The sequence below is a fragment of the Bombina bombina genome, chromosome 1 (assembly GCF_027579735.1).
Source record: "Bombina bombina isolate aBomBom1 chromosome 1, aBomBom1.pri, whole genome shotgun sequence".
Lineage (NCBI taxonomy): Eukaryota > Metazoa > Chordata > Amphibia > Anura > Bombinatoridae > Bombina > Bombina bombina.
Window position 1 is genome coordinate 453,887,920 of NC_069499.1, and position 26,282 is coordinate 453,914,201.

General features: G+C 42.7%; 1 protein-coding gene across 3 annotated transcripts in view; it reads right to left on the reverse strand.

The window, feature by feature from the left end:
- The window catches only part of LOC128645441 (neurabin-1), an 824,161-nt gene that overhangs the window by 700,360 nt on the left and 97,519 nt on the right, over positions 1-26,282 (reverse strand). For all 3 annotated transcript variants that reach the window (XM_053698450.1, XM_053698449.1, XM_053698448.1), the window contains exon 3: positions 77-209. In XM_053698450.1, coding sequence (XP_053554425.1) covers positions 77-209 — 133 coding nt within the window. The remainder of the gene's footprint in view (positions 1-76; positions 210-26,282) is intronic.

The window sequence follows — 26,282 nt, forward strand, 5'->3', positions numbered from 1 at the left end:
CAAAACCTTTAAAAATCCCAAAACAAAGAATGGTCATCCTTTTTATACAGTATCAAAAGTATTATTATAGGAGTACCTTTTTCAATCTCTACAGGAAAAACTTCCATCTTTTCTACCCTTTTTTCCAATTCATATTCAGCAGAGGCTGCAACAGGATCCACCTCCTCATTACGTCTGTCATAGTCTTCATTTGAAAATGTAGAGAAAACCTTAAAAATGATCAAAAATATTTTGTTAGGTACATTTTGTCTCTTCCACGGTCTGAATTTCAAAGTTGACTTTCATCTCTTAAATACAAATGTATACAAATTACAACATTTTCTTGTGTACACTCCTGTGCAAGAGTTTCAAAACAGAAGATGCTTGTAGGATGAGATTGGCACGGCTCCTTACTAATGAAAGAAGTGACAGCAACCAGTCAGGAGTTTGAGATAAAACTATGGTTATAATAGAGGTCTCTGATAACCACAGGGTCGCTATAAAAAAGGAATAAACATAACCACTGCCCTTGACATATTATTGTGAATGTCAGTTAAAGGTAACAGGTTGGATTTGATTTAAATCATAATTAAAAAACAGAATTTATGCTTACCTGATAAATTTCTTTCTCTTGTGATGTATCGAGTCCACGGATTCATCCATACTTGTGGGATATTCTCCTTCCTAACAGGAAGTGGCAAAGAGAGCACCCACAGCAGAGCTGTCTATATAGCTCCTCCCTTAGCTCCACCCCCCAGTCATTCGACCGAAGGCTAGGAAGAAAAATGAGAAACTATAGGGTGCAGAGGTGACTGAAGTTTTTAAAGAAAAAATATACTACCTGTCTTAGACACGGCGGGCCGTGGACTCGATACATCACAAGAGAAAGAAATTTATCAGGTAAGCATAAATTCTGTTTCTCTTGTAAGTGGTATCGAGTCCACGGATTAATCCATACTTGTGGGATACCAATACCAAAGCTTTAGGACACGGATGAAGGGAGGGAAAAGACAGGTACCTTAAACGGAAGGCATCACTGCTTGAAGAACCTTTCTCCAAAAATAACCTCCAAAGAAGCAAAAAGTATCGAATTTGGAAAATTTGGAAAAAACAGAATTTATGTTTACCTGATAAATTACTTTCTCCAACGGTGTGTCCGGTCCACGGCGTCATCCTTACTTGTGGGATATTCTCTTCCCCAACAGGAAATGGCAAAGAGCCCAGCAAAGCTGGTCACATGATCCCTCCTAGGCTCCGCCTACCCCAGTCATTCGACCGACGTTAAGGAGGAATATTTGCATAGGAGAAACCATATGATACCGTGGTGACTGTAGTTAAAGAAAATAAATTATCAGACCTGATTAAAAAACCAGGGCGGGCCGTGGACCGGACACACCGTTGGAGAAAGTAATTTATCAGGTAAACATAAATTCTGTTTTCTCCAACATAGGTGTGTCCGGTCCACGGCGTCATCCTTACTTGTGGGAACCAATACCAAAGCTTTAGGACACGGATGATGGGAGGGAGCAAATCAGGTCACCTAGATGGAAGGCACCACGGCTTGCAAAACCTTTCTCCCAAAAATAGCCTCAGAAGAAGCAAAAGTATCAAACTTGTAAAATTTGGTAAAAGTGTGCAGTGAAGACCAAGTCGCTGCCCTACATATCTGATCAACAGAAGCCTCGTTCTTGAAGGCCCATGTGGAAGCCACAGCCCTAGTGGAATGAGCTGTGATTCTTTCGGGAGGCTGCCGTCCGGCAGTCTCGTAAGCCAATCTGATGATGCTTTTAATCCAAAAAGAGAGAGAGGTAGAAGTTGCTTTTTGACCTCTCCTTTTACCGGAATAAACAACAAACAAGGAAGATGTTTGTCTAAAATCCTTTGTAGCATCTAAATAGAATTTTAGAGCGCGAACAACATCCAAATTGTGCAACAAACGTTCCTTCTTCGAAACTGGTTTCGGACACAGAGAAGGTACGATAATCTCCTGGTTAATGTTTTTGTTAGAAACAACTTTTGGAAGAAAACCAGGTTTAGTACGTAAAACCACCTTATCTGCATGGAACACCAGATAAGGAGGAGAACACTGCAGAGCAGATAATTCTGAAACTCTTCTAGCAGAAGAAATTGCAACCAAAAACAAAACTTTCCAAGATAATAACTTAATATCAACGGAATGTAAGGGTTCAAACGGAACCCCCTGAAGAACTGAAAGAACTAAGTTGAGACTCCAAGGAGGAGTCAAAGGTTTGTAAACAGGCTTGATTCTAACCAGAGCCTGAACAAAGGCTTGAACATCTGGCACAGCTGCCAGCTTTTTGTGAAGTAACACAGACAAGGCAGAAATCTGTCCCTTCAGGGAACTTGCAGATAATCCTTTTTCCAATCCTTCTTGAAGGAAGGATAGAATCTTAGGAATCTTAACCTTGTCCCAAGGGAATCCTTTAGATTCACACCAACAGATATATTTTTTCCAAATTTTGTGGTAAATCTTTCTAGTTACAGGCTTTCTGGCCTGAACAAGAGTATCGATAACAGAATCTGAGAACCCTCGCTTCGATAAGATCAAGCGTTCAATCTCCAAGCAGTCAGCTGGAGTGAGACCAGATTCGGATGTTCGAACGGACCTTGAACAAGAAGGTCTCGTCTCAAAGGTAGCTTCCATGGTGGAGCCGATGACATATTCACCAGATCTGCATACCAAGTCCTGCGTGGCCACGCAGGAACTATCAAGATCACCGACGCCCTTTCCTGATTGATCCTGGCTACCAGCCTGGGGATGAGAGGAAACGGCGGGAATACATAAGCTAGTTTGAAGGTCCAAGGTGCTACTAGTGCATCCACTAGAGCCGCCTTGGGATCCCTGGATCTGGACCCGTAGCAAGGAACTTTGAAGTTCTGACGAGAGGCCATCAGATCCATGTCTGGAATGCCCCACAGTTGAGTGACTTGGGCAAAGATTTCCGGATGGAGTTCCCATTCCCCCGGATGCAATGTCTGACGACTCAGAAAATCCGCTTCCCAATTTTCCACTCCTGGGATGTGGATAGCAGACAGGTGGCAGGAGTGAGACTCCGCCCATAGAATGATTTTGGTCACTTCTTCCATCGCCAGGGAACTCCTTGTTCCCCCCTGATGGTTGATGTACGCAACAGTTGTCATGTTGTCTGATTGAAACCGTATGAACTTGGCCCTCGCTAGCTGAGGCCAAGCCTTGAGAGCATTGAATATCGCTCTCAGTTCCAGAATATTTATCGGTAGAAGAGATTCTTCCCGAGACCAAAGACCCTGAGCTTTCAGGGATCCCCAGACCGCGCCCCAGCCCATCAGACTGGCGTCGGTCGTGACAATGACCCACTCTGGTCTGCGGAAGGTCATCCCTTGTGACAGGTTGTCCAGGGACAGCCACCAACGGAGTGAGTCTCTGGTCCTCTGATTTACTTGTATCCTCGGAGACAAGTTTGTATAGTCCCCATTCCACTGACTGAGCATGCACAGTTGTAATGGTCTTAGATGAATGCGCGCAAAAGGAACTATGTCCATTGCCGCTACCATCAAACCTATCACTTCCATGCACTGCGCTATGGAAGGAAGAGGAACGGAATGAAGTATCCGACAAGAGTCTAGAAGTTTTGTTTTTCTGGCCTCTGTCAGAAAAATCCTCATTTCTAAGGAGTCTATTATTGTTCCCAAGAAGGGAACCCTTGTTGACGGAGATAGAGAACTCTTTTCCACGTTCACTTTCCATCCATGAGATCTGAGAAAGGCCAGGACGATGTCCGTGTGAGCCTTTGCTTGAGGAAGGGACGACGCTTGAATCAGAATGTCGTCCAAGTAAGGTACTACAGCAATGCCCCTTGGTCTTAGCACAGCTAGAAGGGACCCTAGTACCTTTGTGAAAATCCTTGGAGCAGTGGCTAATCCGAAAGGAAGCGCCACGAACTGGTAATGCTTGTCCAGGAATGCGAACCTTAGGAACCGATGATGTTCCTTGTGGATAGGAATATGTAGATACGCATCCTTTAAATCCACCGTGGTCATGAATTGACCTTCCTGGATGGAAGGAAGAATTGTTCGAATGGTTTCCATTTTGAACGATGGAACCTTGAGAAACTTGTTTAAGATCTTGAGATCTAAGATTGGTCTGAACGTTCCCTCTTTTTTGGGAACTATGAACAGATTGGAGTAGAACCCCATCCCTTGTTCTCCTAATGGAACAGGATGAATCACTCCCATTTTTAACAGGTCTTCTACACAACGTAAGAATGCCTGTCTTTTTATGTGGTCTGAAGACAACTGAGACCTGTGGAACCTCCCCCTTGGGGGAAGCCCCTTGAATTCCAGAAGATAACCTTGGGAGACTATTTCTAGCGCCCAAGGATCCAGAACATCTCTTGCCCAAGCCTGAGCGAAGAGAGAGAGTCTGCCCCCCACCAGATCCGGTCCCGGATCGGGGGCCAACATTTCATGCTGTCTTGGTAGCAGTGGCAGGTTTCTTGGCCTGCTTTCCCTTGTTCCAGCCTTGCATTGGTCTCCAAGCTGGCTTGGCTTGAGAAGTATTACCCTCTTGCTTAGAGGACGTAGCACTTTGGGCTGGTCCGTTTCTACGAAAGGGACGAAAATTAGGTTTATTTTTGGCCTTGAAAGGCCGATCCTGAGGAAGGGTGTGGCCCTTACCCCCAGTGATATCAGAGATAATCTCTTTCAAGTCAGGGCCAAACAGCGTTTTCCCCTTGAAAGGAATGTTAAGTAGCTTGTTCTTGGAAGACGCATCAGCTGACCAAGATTTCAACCAAAGCGCTCTGCGCGCCACAATAGCAAACCCAGAATTCTTAGCCGCTAACCTAGCCAATTGCAAAGTGGCGTCTAGGGTGAAAGAATTAGCCAATTTGAGAGCATTGATTCTGTCCATAATCTCCTCATAAGGAGGAGAATCACTATCGACCGCCTTTACCAGCTCATCGAACCAGAAACACGCGGCTGTAGCGACAGGGACAATGCATGAAATTGGTTGTAGAAGGTAACCCTGCTGAACAAACATCTTTTTAAGTAAACCTTCTAATTTTTTATCCATAGGATCTTTGAAAACACAACTATCTTCTATGGGTATAGTGGTGCGTTTGTTTAAAGTGGAAACCGCTCCCTCGACCTTGGGGACTGTCTGCCATAAGTCCTTTCTGGGGTCGACCATAGGAAACAATTTTTTAAATATGGGGGGAGGGACGAAAGGAATACCAGGCCTTTCCCATTCTTTATTTACAATGTCCGCCACCCGCTTGGGTATAGGAAAAGCTTCTGGGAGCCCCGGGACCTCTAGGAACTTGTCCATTTTACATAGTTTCTCTGGGATGACCAACTTGTCACAATCATCCAGAGTGGATAATACCTCCTTAAGCAGAATGCGGAGATGTTCCAACTTAAATTTAAACGTAATCACATCAGGTTCAGCTGATGTTCCCTGAATCAGTAATTTCTCCCTCGGACAAAACAGACAAAACCTCCCTGGCCCCATCAGACTGGTTTAGGGGCCCTTCAGAACCATTATTATCAGCGTTGTCATGCTCTTCAGTATCTAAAACAGAGCAGTCGCGCTTACGCTGATAAGTGTGCATTTTGGCTAAAATGTTTTTGACAGAATTATCCATTACAGCCGTTAATTGTTGCATAGTAAGGAGTATTGGCGCGCTAGATGTACTAGGGGCCTCCTGAGTGGGCAAGACTCGTGTAGACGAAGGAGGGAATGATGCAGTACCATGCTTACTCCCCTCACTTGAGGAATCATCTTGGGCATCATTGTCATTGTCACATAAATCACATTTATTTAAATGAGAAGGAACTCTGGCTTCCCCACATTCAGAACACAGTCTATCTGGTAGTTCAGACATGTTAAACAGGCATAAACTTGATAACAAAGTACAAAAAACGTTTTAAAATAAAACCGTTACTGTCACTTTAAATTTTAAACTGAACACACTTTATTACTGCAATTGCGAAAAAATATGAAGGAATTGTTCAAAATTCACCAAAATTTCACCACAGTGTCTTAAAGCCTTAAAAGTATTGCACACCAAATTTGGAAGCTTTAACCCTTAAAATAACGGAACCGGAGCCGTTTTTAACTTTAACCCCTTTACAGTCCCTGGTATCTGCTTTGCTGAGACCCAACCAAGCCCAAAGGGGAATACGATACCAAATGACGCCTTCAGAAAGTCTTTTCTATGTATCAGAGCTCCTCACACATGCGACTGCATGTCATGCCTCTCAAAAACAAGTGCGCAACACCGGCGCGAAAATGAGGCTCTGCCTATGATTTGGGAAAGCCCCTAAGAATAAGGTGTCTAAAACAGTGCCTGCCGATATAATCTTATCAAAATACCCAGATTAAATGATTCCTCAAGGCTAAATATGTGTTAATAATGAATCGATTTAGCCCAGAAAAAGTCTACAGTCTTAATAAGCCCTTGTGAAGCCCTTATTTACTATCTTAATAAACATGGCTTACCGGATCCCATAGGGAAAATGACAGCTTCCAGCATTACATCGTCTTGTTAGAATGTGTCATACCTCAAGCAGCAAGAGACTGCTCACTGTTCCCCCAACTGAAGTTAATTCCTCTCAACAGTCCTGTGTGGAACAGCCATGGATTTTAGTAACGGTTGCTAAAATCATTTTCCTCATACAAACAGAAATCTTCATCTCTTTTCTGTTTCTGAGTAAATAGTACATACCAGCACTATTTTAAAATAACAAACTCTTGATTGAATAATAAAAACTACAGTTAAACACTAAAAAACTCTAAGCCATCTCCGTGGAGATGTTGCCTGTACAACGGCAAAGAGAATGACTGGGGTAGGCGGAGCCTAGGAGGGATCATGTGACCAGCTTTGCTGGGCTCTTTGCCATTTCCTGTTGGGGAAGAGAATATCCCACAAGTAAGGATGACGCCGTGGACCGGACACACCTATGTTGGAGAAAAGTATGAAGCGAAGACCAAGTCGCCGCATTACAAATCTGTTCAACAGAAGCCTCATTTTTAAAAGCCCATGTGGAAGCCACTGCTCTAGTAGAATGAGCAGTAATCCTTTCAAGAGGCTGCTGGCCAGCAGTCTCATAAGCCAAACGGATGAAGCTTTTCAGCCAAAAAGAAAGAGAGGTAGCCGTAGCGTTTTGGCCTCTCCGCTTACCAGAATAAACAACAAACAATGAAGATGTTTGACGGAAATCTTTGGTTGCTTGTAAGTAGAACTTTAAAGCACGAACCACATCAAGATTGTGCAACAGACGTTCCTTCTTTGAAGAAGGATTAGGACACAGCGAAGGAACAACAATTTCCTGATTGATATTCCTATTAGAAACAACCTTAGGAAGGAATCCAGGTTTGGTACGCAAAACCACCTTATCTGCATGGAAAACAAGATAAGGTGAGTCACACTGTAAAGCAGATAACTCAGAAACTCTTCGAGCCGAAGAGATAGCTACTAAAAACAGAACTTTCCAAGATAGAAGCTTAATATCTATGGAAAGCATAGGTTCAAACGGAACCCCTTGAAGAACTTTAAGAACTAAGTTTAGGCTCCATGGCGGAGCAACAGGTTTGAATGCAGGCTTGATTCTGACTAAAGCCTGACTAAACGCTTGAACGTCTGGGACATCTGCCAGACACTTGTGTAAAAGAATAGACAAAGCAGAAATCTGTCCTTTTAAGGAGCTAGTTTATAATCCCTTCTCCAATCCTTCTTGGAGAAAAGACAATATTCTAGGAATCCTAATCTTACTCAATGAGTAACCCTTGCATTCACACCAATAAAGATATTTGCGCCTAATCTTATGATAGATTTTCCTGGTGACAGGCTTTCTAGCCTGAATCAGGGTATCAATGACCGACTCAGAGAAACCACGCTTTGATAAAATCAGGCGTTCAATCTCCAAGAAGTCAGACGCAGAGAAATTAGATTTGAATGCTTGAATGGACCTTGGATTAGAAGGTCCTGCCTCATTGGCAGAGTCCACGTTGGAACAGGTGACATGTCCACCAGGTCTGCATACCAAGTCCTGCGTGGACTCCAGGTGCTATCAGAATCACTGAAGCTCTCTCCTGCTTGATTCTGGCAACCAGACGTGGGTGAGAGAGGAAACGGTGGAAATACATAGGCCAGATTGAAGGACCAGGGCAATGCTAGAGCATCTATCAGTACCGCCTGGGGATCCCGGGACCTGGACCCGTAACAAGGAAGCTTGGTGTTCTGACGGGACGCCATCAGATCCAATTCTGGTGTGCCCCATAGCTGAGTCAGTTGGGCAAATACTTCTGGATGGAGCTCCCACTCCCCCGGATGAAAAGTCTGACGACTTAGGAAATCCGCCTCCCAGTTCTCTACCCCTGGGATATGGATTGCTGAAAGATGGCAAGAGTGAGTCTCCGCCCATCAGATTATTTTGGTTACCTCCATCATCGCTAGAGAACTCTGTGTTCCTCCTTGATGATTGATATAAGCTACAGTCGTTATGTTGTCCGACTGAAATCTGATGAATTTGGCTGCAGCTAGCTGAGGCCACGCCTGAAGCGCATTGAATATCGCTCTCAGTTCTAGAATGTTTATAGGGAGGAGAGTTTCCTCCAGAGACCATAAGCCCTGTGCTTTCAGGGAGTTCCAGACTGCACCCCAGCCTAGCAGGCTGGCATCTGTCGTTACTATGAGCCACTCTGGCCTGTGGAAACACATTCCCTGAGACAGGTGGTCCTGAGACAACCACCAGAGAAGAGAATCTCTGGTCTCCTGATCCAGATGTATTTGAGGAGATAAATCTGCATAATCCCCATTCCACTGTTTGAGCATGCATAGTTGCAGTGGTCTGAGGTGTAGGCGGGCAAAAGGAACTATGTCCATTGCCGCTACCATGCGTCCGATTACCTCCATACACTGAGCCACTGATGGCCGAGGAATGGAATGAAGAGCTCGGAAAGTGGTTAAGAGTTTTGATTTTCTGACCTCCGTCAGAAATATTTTCATTTCTACCGAGTCTATCAGAGTCCCTAGGAAGGAAACTCTTGTGAGAGGGAAGAGAGAACTCTTTTTTATGTTCACCTTCCACCCGTGAGATCTCAGAAAAGCCAACACGATGTCTGTGTGAGACTTGGTTAGCTGGAAAGTCGACGCCTGAATTAAGATGTCTAGATAAGGCGCCACTGCTATGCCCCGCGGTCTTAGAACCGCCAAAAGGGACCCTAGCACCTTTGTGAAAATTCTGGGAGCCGTGGCCAACCCAAAGGGAAGGGCCACAAACTGGTAATGCCTGTCCAGAAAGGCGAATCTGAGGAATTGATGATGATCTCTGTGAATAGGGATGTGTAGATACGCATCCTTTAAGTCCACGGTAGTCATATATTGACCCTCCTGGATCAGAGGTAGATTAGTCCGAATAGTCTCCATCTTGAATGATGGTACTCTGAGGAATTTGTTAAGAATTTTGAGATCCAAGATTGGTCTGAAAGTTCCCTCTTTTTTGGGAACCACAAACAGGTTTGAGTAAAAACCTAGCCCTTGTTCCGCTTTTGGAACTGGGCGGATCACTCCCATGGTATGTAGGTCTTCTACACAGCGTAAGAATGCCTCTCTCTTTGTCTGGTTTGCAGACAATTGAGAAATGTGAAATCTCCCCCTTGGGGGGGGGGGAGTCTTTGAAGTCCAGAAGATATCCCTGGGACACAATTTCTAAAGCCCAGGAATCGTGAACATCTCTTGCCCAAGCCTGAGCGAAGAGAGAGAGTCTACCCCCTATTAGATCCGGTCCCGGATCAGGGGCTACCCCTTCATGCTGTCTTGGAGGTAGCAGCAGGCTTCTTGGCCTGTTTACCCTTGTTCCAAGCCTGGTTAGGTCTCCAGACTGACTTGGATTGGGCAAAATTCCCCTCGTGCTTTGCAGCAGGGGAAGCTGAAGCGGGACCACCCTTGAAGTTCCGAAAGGAACGAAAATGATTTTGTTTGGTCCTCATTTTATTTGTTTTATCCTGAGGGAGGGCATGGCCTTTCCCTCCAGTGATGTCTGAAATAATCTCTTTCAGTTCAGGCCCGAATAGGGTCTTTCCTTTGAAAGGGATGTTCAAAAGTTTAGATTTTGATGACACATCAGCAGACCAGGACTTAAGCCATAACGGCCTGCGTGCTAAAATGGCAAAACCTGAATTCTTTGCCGCTAATTTAGCCAGTTGGAAAGCGGCATCTGTAATGAAAGAAATAGCCAACTTAAGGGCCTTAATTCTGTCCATAATCTCCTCTAATGGAGCCTCCATCTGAAGAGCCTCTTCTAGAGCCTCGAACCAGAAAGCAGCTGCAGTAGTTACAGGAACAATGCACGCAATAGGTTGGAGAAGAAAACCTTGATGAACAAAAATTTTCTTTAGGAGACCCTCTAATTTTTTATCCATAGGATCTTTGAAAGCACAACTGTCTTCGATAGGTATAGTTGTATGCTTAGCAAGAGTAGAAACAGCTCCCTCCACCTAAGGAACCGTCTGCCACGAGTCCCGCATGGTGTCAGATATGGGAAACATTTTCTTAACAACGGTAGGGGGAGCGAACGGTATACCTGGTCTATCCCACTCCTTAGTAACAATTACTCTGCAAAACAGTGTAAAAAAGCAGTAAACTTTACGAAATTTTTACAGTAGAATTATAAAGCCTTAGTAAGTTTGCACAGCCAGCCAAATAAACGATTAACCCCTTAATGTAAAAACCGGATTGACAAAACGTCAAAAAAACATAATTTATGCTTACCTGATAAATTTATTTCTCTTGTAGTGTAGTCAGTCCACGGGTCATCCATTACTTATGGGATTATCTCTCTCCCCAACAGGAAGTTGCAAGAGGATCACCCAAGCAGAGCTGCTATATAGCTCCTCCCCTCACATGTCATATCCAGTCATTCGACCGAAACAAGACGAGAAAGGAGAAACCATAGGGTGCAATGGTGACTGGAGTTTAATTAAAATTTAGGTCTGCCTTAAAAGACAGGGCGGGCCGTGGACTGACTACACTACAAGAGAAATAAATTTATCAGGTAAGCATAAATTATGTTTTCTCTTGTTAAGTGTAGTCAGTCCACGGGTCATCCATTACTTATGGGATACCAATACCAAAGCTAAAGTACACGGATGATGGGAGGGACAAGGCAGGAACTTTAAACGGAAGGAACCACTGCCTGAAGCACCTTTCTCCCAAAAATAGCCTCCGAAGAAGCAAAAGTATCAAATTTGTAAAATTTTTAAAAACTGTGAAGTGAAGACCAAGTTGCAGCCTTGCAAATCTGTTCAACAGAGGCCTCATTTTTAAAGGCCCAGGTGGAAGCCACAGCTCTAGTGGAATGAGCTGTAATTCTTTCAGGAGGCTGCTGTCCATCAGTCTCATAGGCTAAACGTATTATGCTACAAAGCCAAAAGGAGAGAGAGGTAGCCGAAGCCTTTTGACCTCTCCTCTGTCCCGAGTAAACGACAAACAGGGAAGAAGTTTGACGAAAATCTTTAGTTGCCTGTAAATAGAACTTCAGGGCATGGACTACCTCCAGATTATGCAAAAGTCGTTCCTTCTTTGAAGAAGGGTTAGGACATAATGATGGAACAACAATCTCTTGATTGATATTCCTGTTAGAAACCACCTTAGGTAAAAACCCAGGTTTAGTACGCAGAACTACCTTGTCTGAATGGAAAATCAGATAAGGAGAATCACAGTGTAGGGCAGATAACTCAGAGACTCTTCGAGCCGAGGAAATAGCCATCAAAAACAGAACTTTCCAAGATAACAGCTTAATATCAATGGAATGGAGGGGTTCAAACGGAACACCTTGAAGAACTTTAAGAACTAAGTTTAAGCTCCACGGCGGAGCAACAGTCTTAAACACAGGCTTAATCCTAGCCAAAGCCTGAACGTCTGGAACATCTGCCAGACGTTTGTGTAACAGAATAGACAGAGCAGAAATCTGTCCCTTTAATGAACTATCAGATAAACCCTTTTCTAAACCCTCTTGTAGAAAGGACAAAATCCTAGGAATCCTAACTTTACTCCATGAGTAACTCTTGGATTCACACCAATATAAGTATTTACGCCATATTTTATGGTAAATTTTTCTGGTAACAGGTTTCCGAGCCTGTATTAAGGTATCAATAACTGACTCGGAGAAGCCACGCTTTGATAGAATCAAGCGTTCAATCTCCATGCAGTCAGCCTCAGAGAAATTAGATCTGGATGGTTGAAAAGACCCTGAATTAGAAGGTCCTGTCTCAGGAGGTAGAGACCATGGTGGACAGGACAACATGCCCACTAGATCTGCATACCAGGTCCTGCGTGGCCACGCAGGTGCTATCAGAATCACCGATGCTCTCTCCTGTTTGATCTTGGCAATCAGCCGAGGAAGCAGCGGAAATGGTGGAAACACATAAGCCATGTTGAAACCCCAAGGGGCTGCTAGAGCATCTATCAGCGCCGCTCCCGGGTCCCTGAACCTTGATCCGTAGCAAGGAAGTTTGGCATTCTGTCGAGAAACCATGAGATCCAGTTCCGGTTTGCCCCAACGATGAATTAGTTGAGCAAAGACCTCCGGATGAAGTTCCCACTCCCCCGGATGAAAAGTCTGACGACTTAGGAAGTCCGCCTCCCAGTTCTCCACGCCTGGGATATAGATCGCTGACAGGTGGCAAGAGTTGGACTCTGCCCAGCGAATTATCTTTGATACTTCCAACATCGCTAGGGAACTCCTGGTTCCCCCTTGATGGTTGATGTAAGCCACAGTCGTGATATTGTCCGACTGAAATCTGATGAACCTCAGTGTTGCCAACTGAGGCCAAGCTAGAAGAGCATTGAATATCGCTCTTAATTCCAGAATATTTATTGGGAGGAGTTTCTCCTCCTGAGTCCACGATCCCTGAGCCTTCAGGGAGTTCCAGACTGCGCCCCAACCTAGAAGGCTGGCATCTGTTGTTACAATCGTCCAATCTGTCCTGCGAAAGGTCATCCCTTTGGACAGATGGAGTCGAGAAAGCCACCAGAGAAGAGAATCCCTGGTCTCTTGATCCAGATTTATTAGAGGGGACAAATCTGAGTAATCCCCATTCCACTGACTGAGCATGCATAATTGCAGCGGTCTGAGATGCAGGCGCGCAAATGGTACTATGTCCATTGCTGCTACCATTAAGCCGATTACTTCCATGCACTGGGCTACTGACGGGTGTGGAATGGAATGAAGGGCACGGCAAGCATTTAGAAGTTTTGATAACCTGGCCTCCGACAGGTAAATTTTCATCTCTACAGAATCTATAAGAGTCCCTAAGAAGGGAACCCTTGTGAGTGGTAATAGAGAACTCTTTTCCACGTTCACCTTCCACCCATGCGACCTCAGAAATGCCAGAACTATCTCTGTATGAGACTTGGCAGTTTGAAAACTTGACACTTGTATCAGAATCTCGTCTAGGTACGGAGCCACCGCTATGCCTCGCGGTCTTAGTACCGCCAGAAGTGAGCCCAGAACCTTTGTAAAGATTCTTGGGGCCGTAGCTAACCCGAAGGGAAGAGCTACAAACTGGTAATGCCTGTCTAGGAAGGCAAATCTTAGATACCGATAATGATCCTTGTGAATCGGTATGTGAAGGTAGGCATCCTTTAAGTCCACTGTGGTCATGTACTGACCCTCTTGGATCATGGGTAGGATGGTTCGAATAGTTTCCATTTTTAATGATGGAACTCTTAGGAACTTGTTTAAGATTTTTAGGTCCAAGATTGGTCTGAAGGTTCCCTCTTTCTTGGGAACCACAAACAGATTTGAGTAAAACCCTTGCCCTTGTTCCGTCCGCGGAACTGGGTGGATCACCCCCATTAATAAGAGGTCTTGTACACAGCGTAGAAACGCCTCTTTCTTTATTTGGTTTGCCGATAACCTTGAAAGATGAAATCTCCCTTGTGGAGGAGAAGCTTTGAAGTCCAGAAGATATCCCTGAGATATGATCTCCAACGCCCAGGGATCCTGGACATCTCTTGCCCAAGCTTGGGCAAAGAGAGAAAGTCTGCCCCCCACTAGATCCGTTTCCGGACAGGGGGCCCTTACTTCATGCTGTCTTAGGGGCAGCAGCAGGTTTTCTGGCCTGCTTGCCCTTGTTCCAAGACTGGTTGCCTTTCCAACCCTGTCTGTAACGAGTAGCAGTCCCTTCCTGTTTTGGGGCGGAGGAAGTTGATGCTGCTCCTGCCTTGAAATTACGAAAGGCACGAAAATTAGACTGTTTGGCCTTTGATTTGGCCCTGTCCTGAGGAAGGGAGTGACCCTTACCTCCAGTAATGTCAGCAATAATATCTTTCAAGCCGGGCCCGAATAAGGTTTGCCCTTTGAAAGGAATATTAAGCAATTTAGATTTAGAAGTTACATCTGCTGACCAGGATTTAAGCCATAGCGCTCTGCGCGCCTGGATGGCGAATCCGGAGTTCTTAGCCGTTAGTTTGGTTAAATGCACCACGGCATCCGAAACAAATGCATTAGCTAGCTTAAGGGCTTTAAGCTTGTTCATAATCTCATCCAATGGAGCTGTGCGAATAGCCTCTTCCAGAGACTCAAACCAGAATGCCGCCGCAGCAGTGACGGGCGCAATGCATGCAAGGGGCTGTAATATAAAACCTTGTTGAACAAACATTTTCTTAAGGTAACCTTCTAATTTTTTTATCCATTGGATCTGAGAAAACACAACTATCCTCCACCGGGATAGTGGTACGCTTGGCTAAAGTAGAAACTGCTCCCTCCACCTTAGGGACCGTCTGCCATAAGTCTCGTGTGGTGGCGTCTATTGGGAACATTTTTCTAAATAAATATCGGAGGAGGGGAAAAAGGCACACCGGGTCTATCCCACTCCTTGCTAATAATCTCTGTAAGCCTTTTAGGTATAGGAAAAACGTCAGTACACACTGGTACCGCATAGTATTTATCCAGCCTACATAATTTCTCTGGGATTGCCACCGTGTCGCAATCATTCAGAGCCGCTAACACCTCCCCTAGCAATACACGGAGGTTCTCAAGCTTAAATTTAAAATTTGAAATTTCTGAATCCGGTCTCCCCGGATCAGATCCGTCACCCACAGAATGAAGCTCTCCGTCCTCATGTTCTGCAAATTGTGACGCAGTATCGGACATGGCTCTCGTGTCATCGGCGCGCTCTGTCCTAAACCCAGAGCTATCGCGCTTGCCTCTTAACTCAGGCAAATTAGATAATACTTCTTTCATAACATTAGCCATATCATGCAAAGTGATTTGTAAGGGCCTTGATGTACTTGGCGCCACAATCTCACGCACCTCCTGAGCGGGAGGCGAAGGTACTGACACGTGAGGAGAGTTAGACGGCATAACTTCCCCCTCGATGTCTGGTGATAATTTCTTTACCGGTAAAGACTGACTTTTATTTAAAGTAACATCAATACAATTGGTACACAAATTTCTATTGGGCTCCACATTGGCTTTTAAACATAATGAACAAGTAGATTCATCTGTATCAGACATGTTTAACAGACTAGCAATGAAGGCTAGCAAGCTTGGAAAAAAACTGTCAGTGAATTTACAAGCAATATGAAAAAAACGCAGCAGCACTTTTAAAAACACAAAAAACTGTCACAGTTAAAATTACAATGAACTGATTCAGTTATAGCCAACAATTTTAACAATAAATGTATGAATTTAGCAGAGGATTGCACCCACTAGCAAACGGATGATTAACCACTCAATACCCACAACCGGATAATCAATTTTAGATTTAATGTTTTTCTCACAGTCAAACACACTGTCACAGGTCTGCTGTGACTGATTACCTCCCTCAAAATTTAATTTTGAAGACCCCTGAGCTCTCTGGAGACGTCCTAGATCAAGGAGGAAAAGGCAGGAAGACTGTGCTAGAATTTTATCTGCGCAACAAGGCGCTAAAAAAGGCCCCTCCCACTCATATTACAACAGTGGGAGACCTGTTACAACGGTTTCTATGCAGAAATAAACGTTAGCCATGTGGAAAAAAATCATGCCCAAAAAGATTTATCACCAAAGTACCTCACAAAACGAATAACATGCCAGTAAACGTTTTAAAAACAACTTTTCCAGTGTTATGTAAAGTTATCACTAAGCCTGCTACCAGTCGCTTCTACTGCAGTTAAGGCTTATACATTTCAGTATTAACAGTATTTTCTCAGTCAAATTCTAGTCCCTAGAAAATAACTCAACTGCGCATACATTTAACAGCCTGATACCAGTCGCTACTACTGCATTAAAGGCTGTACTTACATCATATGGGTAACGGCAGTGTTTTCTTAGTCAATTCCATTCCTAGAAAATATTATACTGCACATACCTCATTTGCGGAGGACCCCGCATACTATTCCCCTTTCTGAAGTTACCCCTCCTCAGAATGCGCGAGAACAGCCAGTGGATCTTAGTTACGTCTGCTAAGATTATAGAAAACGCAGGCAGATCTTCTTCTTCTAAATACTGCCTGAGAGAAAAAACAGCACACTCCGGTGCCATTTTAAAATAACAAACTTTTGATTGAAGAATTAAGTAAAAAACTCCTGTCTCCTCTCACAACCTCCTTTGTTGAGACTTGCAAGAGAATGACTGGATATGACATGTGAGGGGAGGAGCTATATAGCAGCTCTGCTTGGGTGATCCTCTTGCAACTTCCTGTTGGGGAGAGATATAATCCCATAAGTAATGGATGACCCGTGGACTGACTACACTTAACAAGAGAAACCTGTATAAAAACATTCAGCACCTTGCCACAGCTCTGCTGTGGCGCCTACCTGCCCTTTAGGATAGATTTGTGGGGAAAAACCTTCTTTTAGGCCCTCAAACACAGCAGGACCCTCTGGAGAAGCAGCTGGATGTCTTCAGAGTAAAAGAAACTGCGCAACTGAGGCGCAAAAATAGGCCCCTCCCACCTCACTCGATCTTAGTAGGGCCTAAAAGAAACACACCAAAGTGTTTCTAGACTAGCCATGTGGGTTAATAACCCTTAAATCAGCCACAATGACCCCTTAAAATCCCTCAAAAAACGTTAAATTTTTCAATAAAAAAGCGTTTTTTCCCATAAGTGCCACCAGTAACAAATGAGCCCTCTATGCAAGCTGGGATTCTCTATTAAGTGTCTGAATACAGCTTACCCTTCCCTCATGGGGATATTGTCAGCCTTTTCTAGAATTATCACAGTCTGTCTAGAAAAAAATTGACTGAACATACCTCAATGCAGCTTAGCCTGCAAACCGTTCCCCCAACTGAAGTTTTCCTGTACTCCTCAGCTTCTGTGGGAACAGCAGTGGATCTTAGTTACAAAGTGCTAAGATCATTATCCTCCTTGCAGAAATCTTCATCCCTTTTCTGCCAGAGAGTGAATAGTACACACCGGTACCATTTAAAATAAACTTTAGCTTGAGAAAATAAAAACTAACATTTTTGTCACCACACTCACTTTACCCTTCCTAGCAGTTAAGCAGGCAAAGAGAATGACTGGGGGGTGGAGCTAAGGGAGGAGCTATATAGACAGCTCTGCTGTGGGTGCTCTCTTTGCCACTTCCTGTTAGGAAGAAGAATATCCCACAAGTATGGATGAATCCATGGACTCGATACATCTTACAAGAGAAATCATGATTTAAATCACTAGTCAGTAAGATTTGGTTATATGTCATTATATATGAAAATATAGCTATATAATTGAAATTAATGAAATTATTGGAAGGTGAATAAAACTCCAGTTTAATATGTAAATCATTGATATTTGATCAACTTTGCAACTGTAATTTATTTGAAGGATAAAAATAATGATTAATTTAAATACCTTTATTTAACTAAAACAATAACGGATTTAATGTTTGCCTCTCCCTCCTCACACTTAGATTTTTGTGCAGATTTATTCCACTCCAAACAATCTATTCATTGAGCTTCTTGAAATGTATTATGGGTTGATTCAGTGTGCATAGATTTGCAGGGAAGTAATGGCATTAAATGGGCATGCTTCCTTCTCATGGTATCCATTTTTGGAAAAGCATACATAGGTAGGCTCAGAAGCAATGCAAAAAGTTTTTTTTTCATGATTATGTCCCTTTAAAAGGACAGTCAATGCCAGAATTTTTATAGTTTAAAAAGGTAGATAATCCCTTTATTACCCATTCCCCAGTTTTGCATAACCAACACAGTTAAAATAATACATGTTTTACTTCTGTAATTACCTTGTATCTATGCCTCTGCAAACTGCCACCTTATTTCAGTTCTTTTGACCGACTTGCACTTTAGCCAATTAGTGCTCACTCCTAGGAGCTTCAAGTGCGTGAGCTCAATGTTATCTATATGAAACAAGTGAACTAATGCCCTCTAGTGGTGAAAAATTGTCAAAATGCTTTCAGATTAGAGGTGGCCTTCAATGTCTAAGAAATTAGCATTTGAACCTCCTGGGTTTAGCTTTCAACTAAGAATACCAAGGGAACAAAGCAAAATTGGTGATAAAAGTAAATTGGAAAGTTGTTTAAAATGGCATGCCCTATTTAAATCATGAAAGTTTTTTGGCCTTGACTGTCCCTTTAAGGTTTTTTTCTCAATTCTGTGCGTTTTATAACATTTTTGCTGTGAAGAACGGCATGCTATTTCTGTAAACACAAACTCTCAGTTTTGAGAATTACAAAAGCAATAATATCTTCAAGAAAATTGCCCAAAATAATCTAACAGAAACCTCTGGGAGAGCATGACATTGTGAATAGATTAATGTTTAAAAAACATTTTGGCCTCCATTACATATGCAGCGTCGCCCCCAAAAAGGCCGCAATACCGTTTTTTGCGCTGTTTTGGTATCACATATACGGCGTAGCATACAAGTTACGCGCATATATTTCACCTGTCGCCCGCAATTTTTACTCCCATAAGCTAACATGGGACCGCGTCGTAAATCGGTATCCAATATCCAGCGCAAGGATTTACGTGGCGAAAATGGAGAAATCTTACTGCATTTTTACCTCGCCATAAAAGGCAGCCATAGCAAGCCTTGCACTGAGTATGGGAGCACCGTAACTCCCTAAAATGCCTGCAAAAATCAACTAACACCTAACACATGCGCAATGTTCGTCTACCTGTCAACCGCAATCCCCCACTGCAATAACTAATAAAGTGTATTAACCCCTATATCCGCCATCAAACCCACACCGCAAGTAATAACTTATTAACCCCTAAATCCACCAACCCCAACATCGCAAACTACCTCTTAAAACTATTAATCCTTAATCCGCCATTAACCATTAACCCAAAACCTATTCAAGTATTAACCCCTAAACCGCCATAGCCCACATAGCCTATTAAATGAAGTAACCCCTAATCTGCCGCCGCCAACGTCGCTGCCACTATAATAACGTTATTAACCCCTAAACCTAAGTCTAACCCTAACACCCCCCCTAACTTAAATATTATTTAACCCTTTGAGTACTAAGCACTTTCCCACTTGGGTGCTAAGGTTTTTTTATTTTATATTTTTAAAAATATATATTTTTTCCTTTTTTTCTTATTTATTTCAGATCCCCAAGACTTACACTGTTGGAAAGGTTAGGCGATTACCTTTCCAACGTTGGGTCTTGGGGGTCTGTAGCTGCTTAGATGCCCGAGATACAGGTTTCTAAGCAGCATGCCCCCTGCTCCTATATTTAACATTGTTAATGTTAAATAAAGTTGCGCGTGATGTCACCACGCAAAATGGGAAGCCCCGGCGATGCCTGGCATTATGCAGCATCGATCGCCGGGGTGGGAGCCCCCAGATCTCCCTCAAATTGGGAGAGTGCTAGTGACGGCTCTGAGCCGTCATTAGCACTCAAGGGGTTAAATAAATCTAAATACATTTACTATTATTAACTCAATTATTCCTATTTAAAACTAAATACTTACCTATAAAATAACCCCTAAGATAGCTACAATATAATTAATAATTACATTGTAGCTATTTTAGGATTTATTTTTATTTTACAGGCAACTTAGTATTTATTTTAAACTAGGTAGAATAGTTATTAAATAGTTATTAACTATTTAATAGCTACCTGGTTAAAATAAATACAAATTTACCTGTAAAATAAATCCTAACCTAAGTTACAATTACACCTAACACTACACGATCATTAAATAAATTAAATTAATTAACTACAATTACCTAAAATTAAATACACTTAAATAAAATAAACTATTAAGTACAAAAAAACAAACACTAAATTACAGAAAATAAAAAAAATTACAAGAAGTTTAAACTAATTACACCTAATCTAAGCGCCCTAATAAAATAACAAAGCCCCCCAAAATAATAAAATTCCCTACCCTATACTAACTTACAAATAGCCCTTAAAGGGGCTTTTTGTGGGGCATTGCCCCAAAGTAATCAGTTCTTTTACCTGTAAAAAAAGAAATACAACCCCCCCAACATTAAAACCCACCACCCACACATCCAACCCTACTCTAAAACCCACCCAATCCCCCCTTAATAAAAACCTAACACTAACTAACCCCTTGTAGATCACCCTACCTTGAGACGTCTTCACCCAGCCGGGCCGAAGTCCTCCAAGAAGCCGGGCACAAGTGGTCCTCCAGACGGCAGAAGTCTTCATCCAATCCAGGCAGAAGAGGTCCTCCAGACGGCAGAAGTCTTCATCCAGGCGGCATCTTCTATCTTCACCCTTCCAGCGCGGAGCGGGTCCATCTTAAATCAAGCCGACGCGGATCATCCTCTTCAAACGAAGTCCTAACGAAGAATGAAGGTTCCTTTAAATGACGTCATCCAAGATGGCGTCCCTTCAATTCCGATCGGCTGATAGAATTCTATCAGCCGATCGGAATTTAAGGGACGCCATCTTGGATGACGTCATTTAAAGGAACCTTCATTCTTCAGTTGGACGTCGAACGAAGAGGATGCTCCGCGTCTGATGTCTTCAAGATGGAGCCGCTCCTCGTCGGATGGAAGAAGATAGAAGATGCCGCTTGGATGAAGACTTCTAACGTCTGGAGGACCTCTTCTGCCCGGATCGGATGAAGACTTCTGCCATAAGGAGGACCACTTGTGCCCGGCTTCTTGGAGGACTTCGGCCCGGCTGGGTGAAGACGTCTCAAGGTAGGGTTTTATTAAGGGGGGATTGGGTGGGTTTTAGAGTAGGGTTGGGTGTGTGGGTGGTGGGTTTCAATGTTGGGGGGGTTGTATTTCTTTTTTTACAGGTAAAAGAGCTGATTACTTTGGGGCAATGCCCCGCAAAAAGCCCTTTTAAGGGCTATTTGTAATTTAGTATAGGGTAGGGAAATTTATTATTTGGGGGGGCTTTATTTTATTAGGGGGCTTAGATTAGGTGTAATTAGTTTAAATTTCTTGTAATATTTTTTATTTTCTGTAATTTAGTGGTTTTTTTTTTTGTACTTTAGTTTATTTTATTTAATTGTATTTAATTTTAGGTAATTGTAGTTAATTTAATGTATTTAATGATAGTGTAGTGTTAGGTGTAATTGTAACTTAGGTTAGGATTTATTTTACAGGTAAATTTGTATTTATTTTAACTAGGTAGCTATTAAATAGTTAATAACTTTTTAATAACTATACTACCTAGTTAAAATAAATACTAAGTTGCCTGTAAAATAAAAATAAATCCTAAAATACCTACAATGTAATTATTAATTATATTGTAGCTATCTTAGGGGTTATTTTATAGGTATTTAGTTTTAAATAGGAATAATTGAGTTAATAGTAAATTTATTTAAATAATATTTAAGTTAGGGGGGTGTTAGGGTTAGACTTCGGTTTAGGGGTTAATAACTTTATTATAGTGGCGGCGGCAGCAGATTAGGGGTTAATACATTTAATAGGCTATGTGGGCTATGGCGGTTTAGCTGTTAATACTTGAATAGGTTTATTGCGTTGTGGGCTATGGCGGTTTAGGGGTAATTGATAATTGAGTTATTACTTGAGGTCTGGGTTTGATGGCGGATATAGGGGTTAATAGTTTAAATAGGCATATTGCGTTGTGGGGGGTTGTCGGTCTAGGGGTTAATACATGTAATATTAGTAATGAGAGGGGGGATTGCGGATATAGGGGTTTTACGTGTCAGACTTATTTTTGGGAGGCATGTTAGACTTTTACGGGAGATTTGTTATTTTCATTACTTTTCTTAGGCGCTGGCAGTTTCTAAAGTGCCGTAAGTAACTGGCGACTCCAGAAATTTGTATTTACGCTCATTTCTGGACATCGCTAGTTTATCCGACTTACGGCACTTAGGAAATGCCGGCGCCATATATGTAATACCCCGATGTGCGAGGTGAAATTATGGGCGGCGCAGGTTTCCATGCTTGCGCCGAAAACAGCGCCGTATATGTGATCACGCCCTTTATTTTTAAAAACAAATCATTGATTATAATTTTTATTAGATGTTTGTGTAATGTGGCCTGCAGTCAATCCCACCATCACTATGCAGCCCACCATATAAATCATAGCTGGACAAATATGTTCAAATTGTAGGAGTCAGCGGCTTTTAGCCATCCTTATGAGATATTGCGTGTGTGCGAGCGTGGGTTGTTTGCAGAGAGACCTGCTGTATTGCAGAGCAGGGCTACATACATGCTAACACACTCCTGGCAGCTTGACTACCAACCTGTTGACCATGTTTCTCAGCATCACACATGAAATAAAGTTGTACTTTTATTTCATAGCAACAAGGCCTAGAAAGTATCCAGTGGTGTGTGCTGGGGGGGAAGTGGGGGAACCAATTGGTGCTTTGGTGGACTCTAACAGGGAGCTAGAACCTAATTTTATGGAGCCAGTAGCTCCCTGGCACCTTGGTTTGTAAAGCACGGATATCAATTTTGGGTGTCACAAATTTTAAAAAGGTCTAAAAACAAACCGGAAAGAAGTAGTACAAAAGCAAGTGAAAACATAAAAAGGTTGGGGGGGGGGCGGGCAAAGGTGAAAAGGATCAAGGAAGTAGGCAAAACTATGGAATAGAAATAGATGGGCAAGGGAGAATAAAAAGGTAAAATAAAAAGTAAAAAAAAGGTATGGTGAAGTTGGCATAAGGCAGAACCTAAACTTTTTATTCTGGCACCTGTTTTGGTTTATTCTACTATAAAGTCTATACTTTATAGGTTACAATAACTACTACATAAATGTATGTTTGCCTCCTCTATATTCTAACTGGTAAATACAATTGCTGACCTACCCTTTCAAATTAATGCTTAATATATAATGTGTAACAAAATGCAGCAAGATGATTGGCACAAATATGTCATGATGTGCTGCACATCTTTATTCAAACTAAGTGAAAGATTGTTGATGTGAATTGAGCATAAGTGCAAGATCACTGATGTGAAAACAAAAGAGCAAAAGTAAATGAATCCCTAAGTGGGACAAACACACAGCCAAAGCAGCAGATAAACAGTAACATTCTTTTCTAGTAGGATCAAAAGCTTGCAGAGATATTGTTTAGTGTTACACTGAAATATCCTGGAATGAGGAAATCCTTTTGTATTTCTGTATCTGACAGACCAAGATAGTTACGATACATTAATGTGTTATTTACAATCTAAAAGGTATCTTAGTCATAGCGATAGGGACACATGAAAATCAGCAACATAGTTAATCTCCATAAACACAATTCAACACAATCTGTGCTTGAACAGAAAGTTATAATGCACTGGGGCTTTGCTGCACTTCCTGTTAGTTTCAAAATCAGAATAAACAGCATTATTTAAATTAATTTATTTTATGGTGGCGAGAGTCCACAAGCTGTTTACGGATGGGAGTCACATTCTTACCAGGAGGGGGCAAAGTTTCCCAAACCTCAAATGCCTATAAATACACCTTCCATCTCACTCATACCTCAGTTTAACATATAGCCAAGTTAGTGAGGTGTATAAGGAGTAAAAGCATAAAAAAAGAGGAAAATTATAAATAATGTGCTTTATACAAAAAAAAAAAAATCATAACCCCCAAAAAATAGGTGGGTCTCATGGATTCTCGCCACCATAAAAGAAATGAATCAGGTGAGTTCTTACATAAATTATATTTTCTTTCATATAGGTGACGAGAGTCCACGAGCTAGTTACTGACGAGATATAATACCCAAGATGTGGAAGTCCACAAGTAACTATAGAGGGAGGGATAAAACAACAGCTATTTTCGCTGAGAAATTAAATCCAAAAAATAATTAAGTTTTCTTTAAAAAATTCAAAAAACTTAAATCATAGGCACTAGAATCAAATAGAGAGCTGCCTAATGAACCTTTCTACCAAAAGACAGGCTTGAAAGGAGAAATCTGCCCTTGGGTGGATGAGACTTGAAATCTATCTTGTATCCCTGAGTTTTGACCTATAGGACCCATGGATCCTGCACGTCCCTAAACCAAGCGTCTGAAAAGAGTGACAGTCTGCCCCCCTACATGATACAGTGCCGGATCATGGGCCACCGCTTCATGCCTATTTAGTCTCGGCGGGCTTCTTGCTCTGCTTGGATTTATTCCAGGACTGACCCGGCATCCAAGTACTCTTGGTTGGCTTGGGCTTAGTGGAGGGTTGCCGTCGTTGGGATTTATCAGAACGAAAGGAACGAAAATCAGAAACTTGTCCCTTCAACTTGTTCCTTTTATCTTGCGGCAGGAAGGCACCCTTGCCCCCTGTAACCACAGAGATAATGGAGTCCAGGCCTGGACCAAATAAAATCTTTCCCTTAAAGGGGAGGGAAAGAACTCTGGACTTAGTAGTCATATCCACAGACCAGGACTTCAGCCAGAGCGCCCGACGGGCCTGAACCGAAAAACCAGAAGCCTTAGCATTTAGGCGAATAATCTGCATGTTTACATCAGATAAAAGAATTAGAAATTCTCAAGGCTTTAATTCTTTCCTGGATAACGTCAAGGGGACCCTCCACCTCGATCAATTCCGATTAGTCGTACCAGTAGGTAGCTGCTCCAGCAACCGCAGCAACGGCAGGTTGAAATAAATATCCCGTGTGTTGAAACATCTTTCTTAGAAGAGTTTCCATCTTCTTATCCATCGGTCTCTCCTCAAGCGGGATAGTAGTACGTTTGGCAAGCATGGAGATAGCACCATCCACCTTAGGGACGGAACCTCACAACTCCAATCGAAAGTCGGGGAATAATTTTTTAAAAGGAAGACGAAGGGGAAAAGGAAGATCCAATTCTGTCCCATTTGTTCTTAATAATGTTCGCCATCTTTACAGGCACAGGAAACGTTAAAGGCACTTCCATTAGAATCTTAAACCTAAAGGCTGGTTCCTCCGCAGCAGGAGGCTTAGAGGCAGCAGACTCCGTCCCAGAAAGTTCTGAAGCCTCAGTGTGCAACTCTGATAACTGATAGATAGCATCCAATAAATTATCTGATGACCCCGGGGCAGGAGAGCTATGTTTAACCTTTCCCCTGCGTTTAGCAGGGCGAGGTAAAGCACTGAGGGCCTCAGAAACCTGCACGGTAAAATCTGATGGTAAAGGCCCCCTCCAGATGGAGGATTAAGCGTGCTACGGGAAGCTGCGTGTGTAGGAGATGAATGTTGGGTATGCACCTCACAGGGCGGCGAGTCCTTAGAGGTGGACGGCTCAGTGGTACTAAAAAGGTTAACCTTCTTTGACCGAATAACGTTGTCAAGGCATGTGGAACATAGTTGAGAGGGTGGGCATACCAAAGCCTCCTCACAATATAAACAGGTATTACTATTTGGAATAGAGGGAGAACCCTCATATCTCCGAATCCTCCATAGCTTAAGCTAATGACAGCAGGACACATAAAATAAACTATCTTTATTTCTCAAAAAAAACGGCACCTTTATATTCCCAATGGATGGAGCACTCGCCACCTCCTAGACCCAGACAATGCAGAGGAATAGCGTCTTCTCCGACAGCCAGCTCAATCAGGAAAGAGGAAATGAAAGCAAAAGCACTCCTGGTCACATGGTGCACAAGGCAGGACCGCCCCTGCTATGAGAAAAAGAGCGCCAAGCTACAAGCTGCGCAGCACTCAAAGTGAAAGTTAACACCTGTGCGTTCTAGCCACATAAACAGCCTATGAGCCCAATAAATCTCACACATAAAGCTTAATTTGATTAATTCCCACTGTTCAATAATCCCCCTCAGGAGATATTAACCCATGATTTTATTAAGATAAAAGGAGCCACACTATGACCCATCTTCTAGCGTTTTCAACATATGTAAAAATTTAAACGATCTTACCAGAATCCATGTTGTGGAACAGAAACACAGCTTCTCAAGTGTGAGTCTTGTAGTATCGCTCCTGA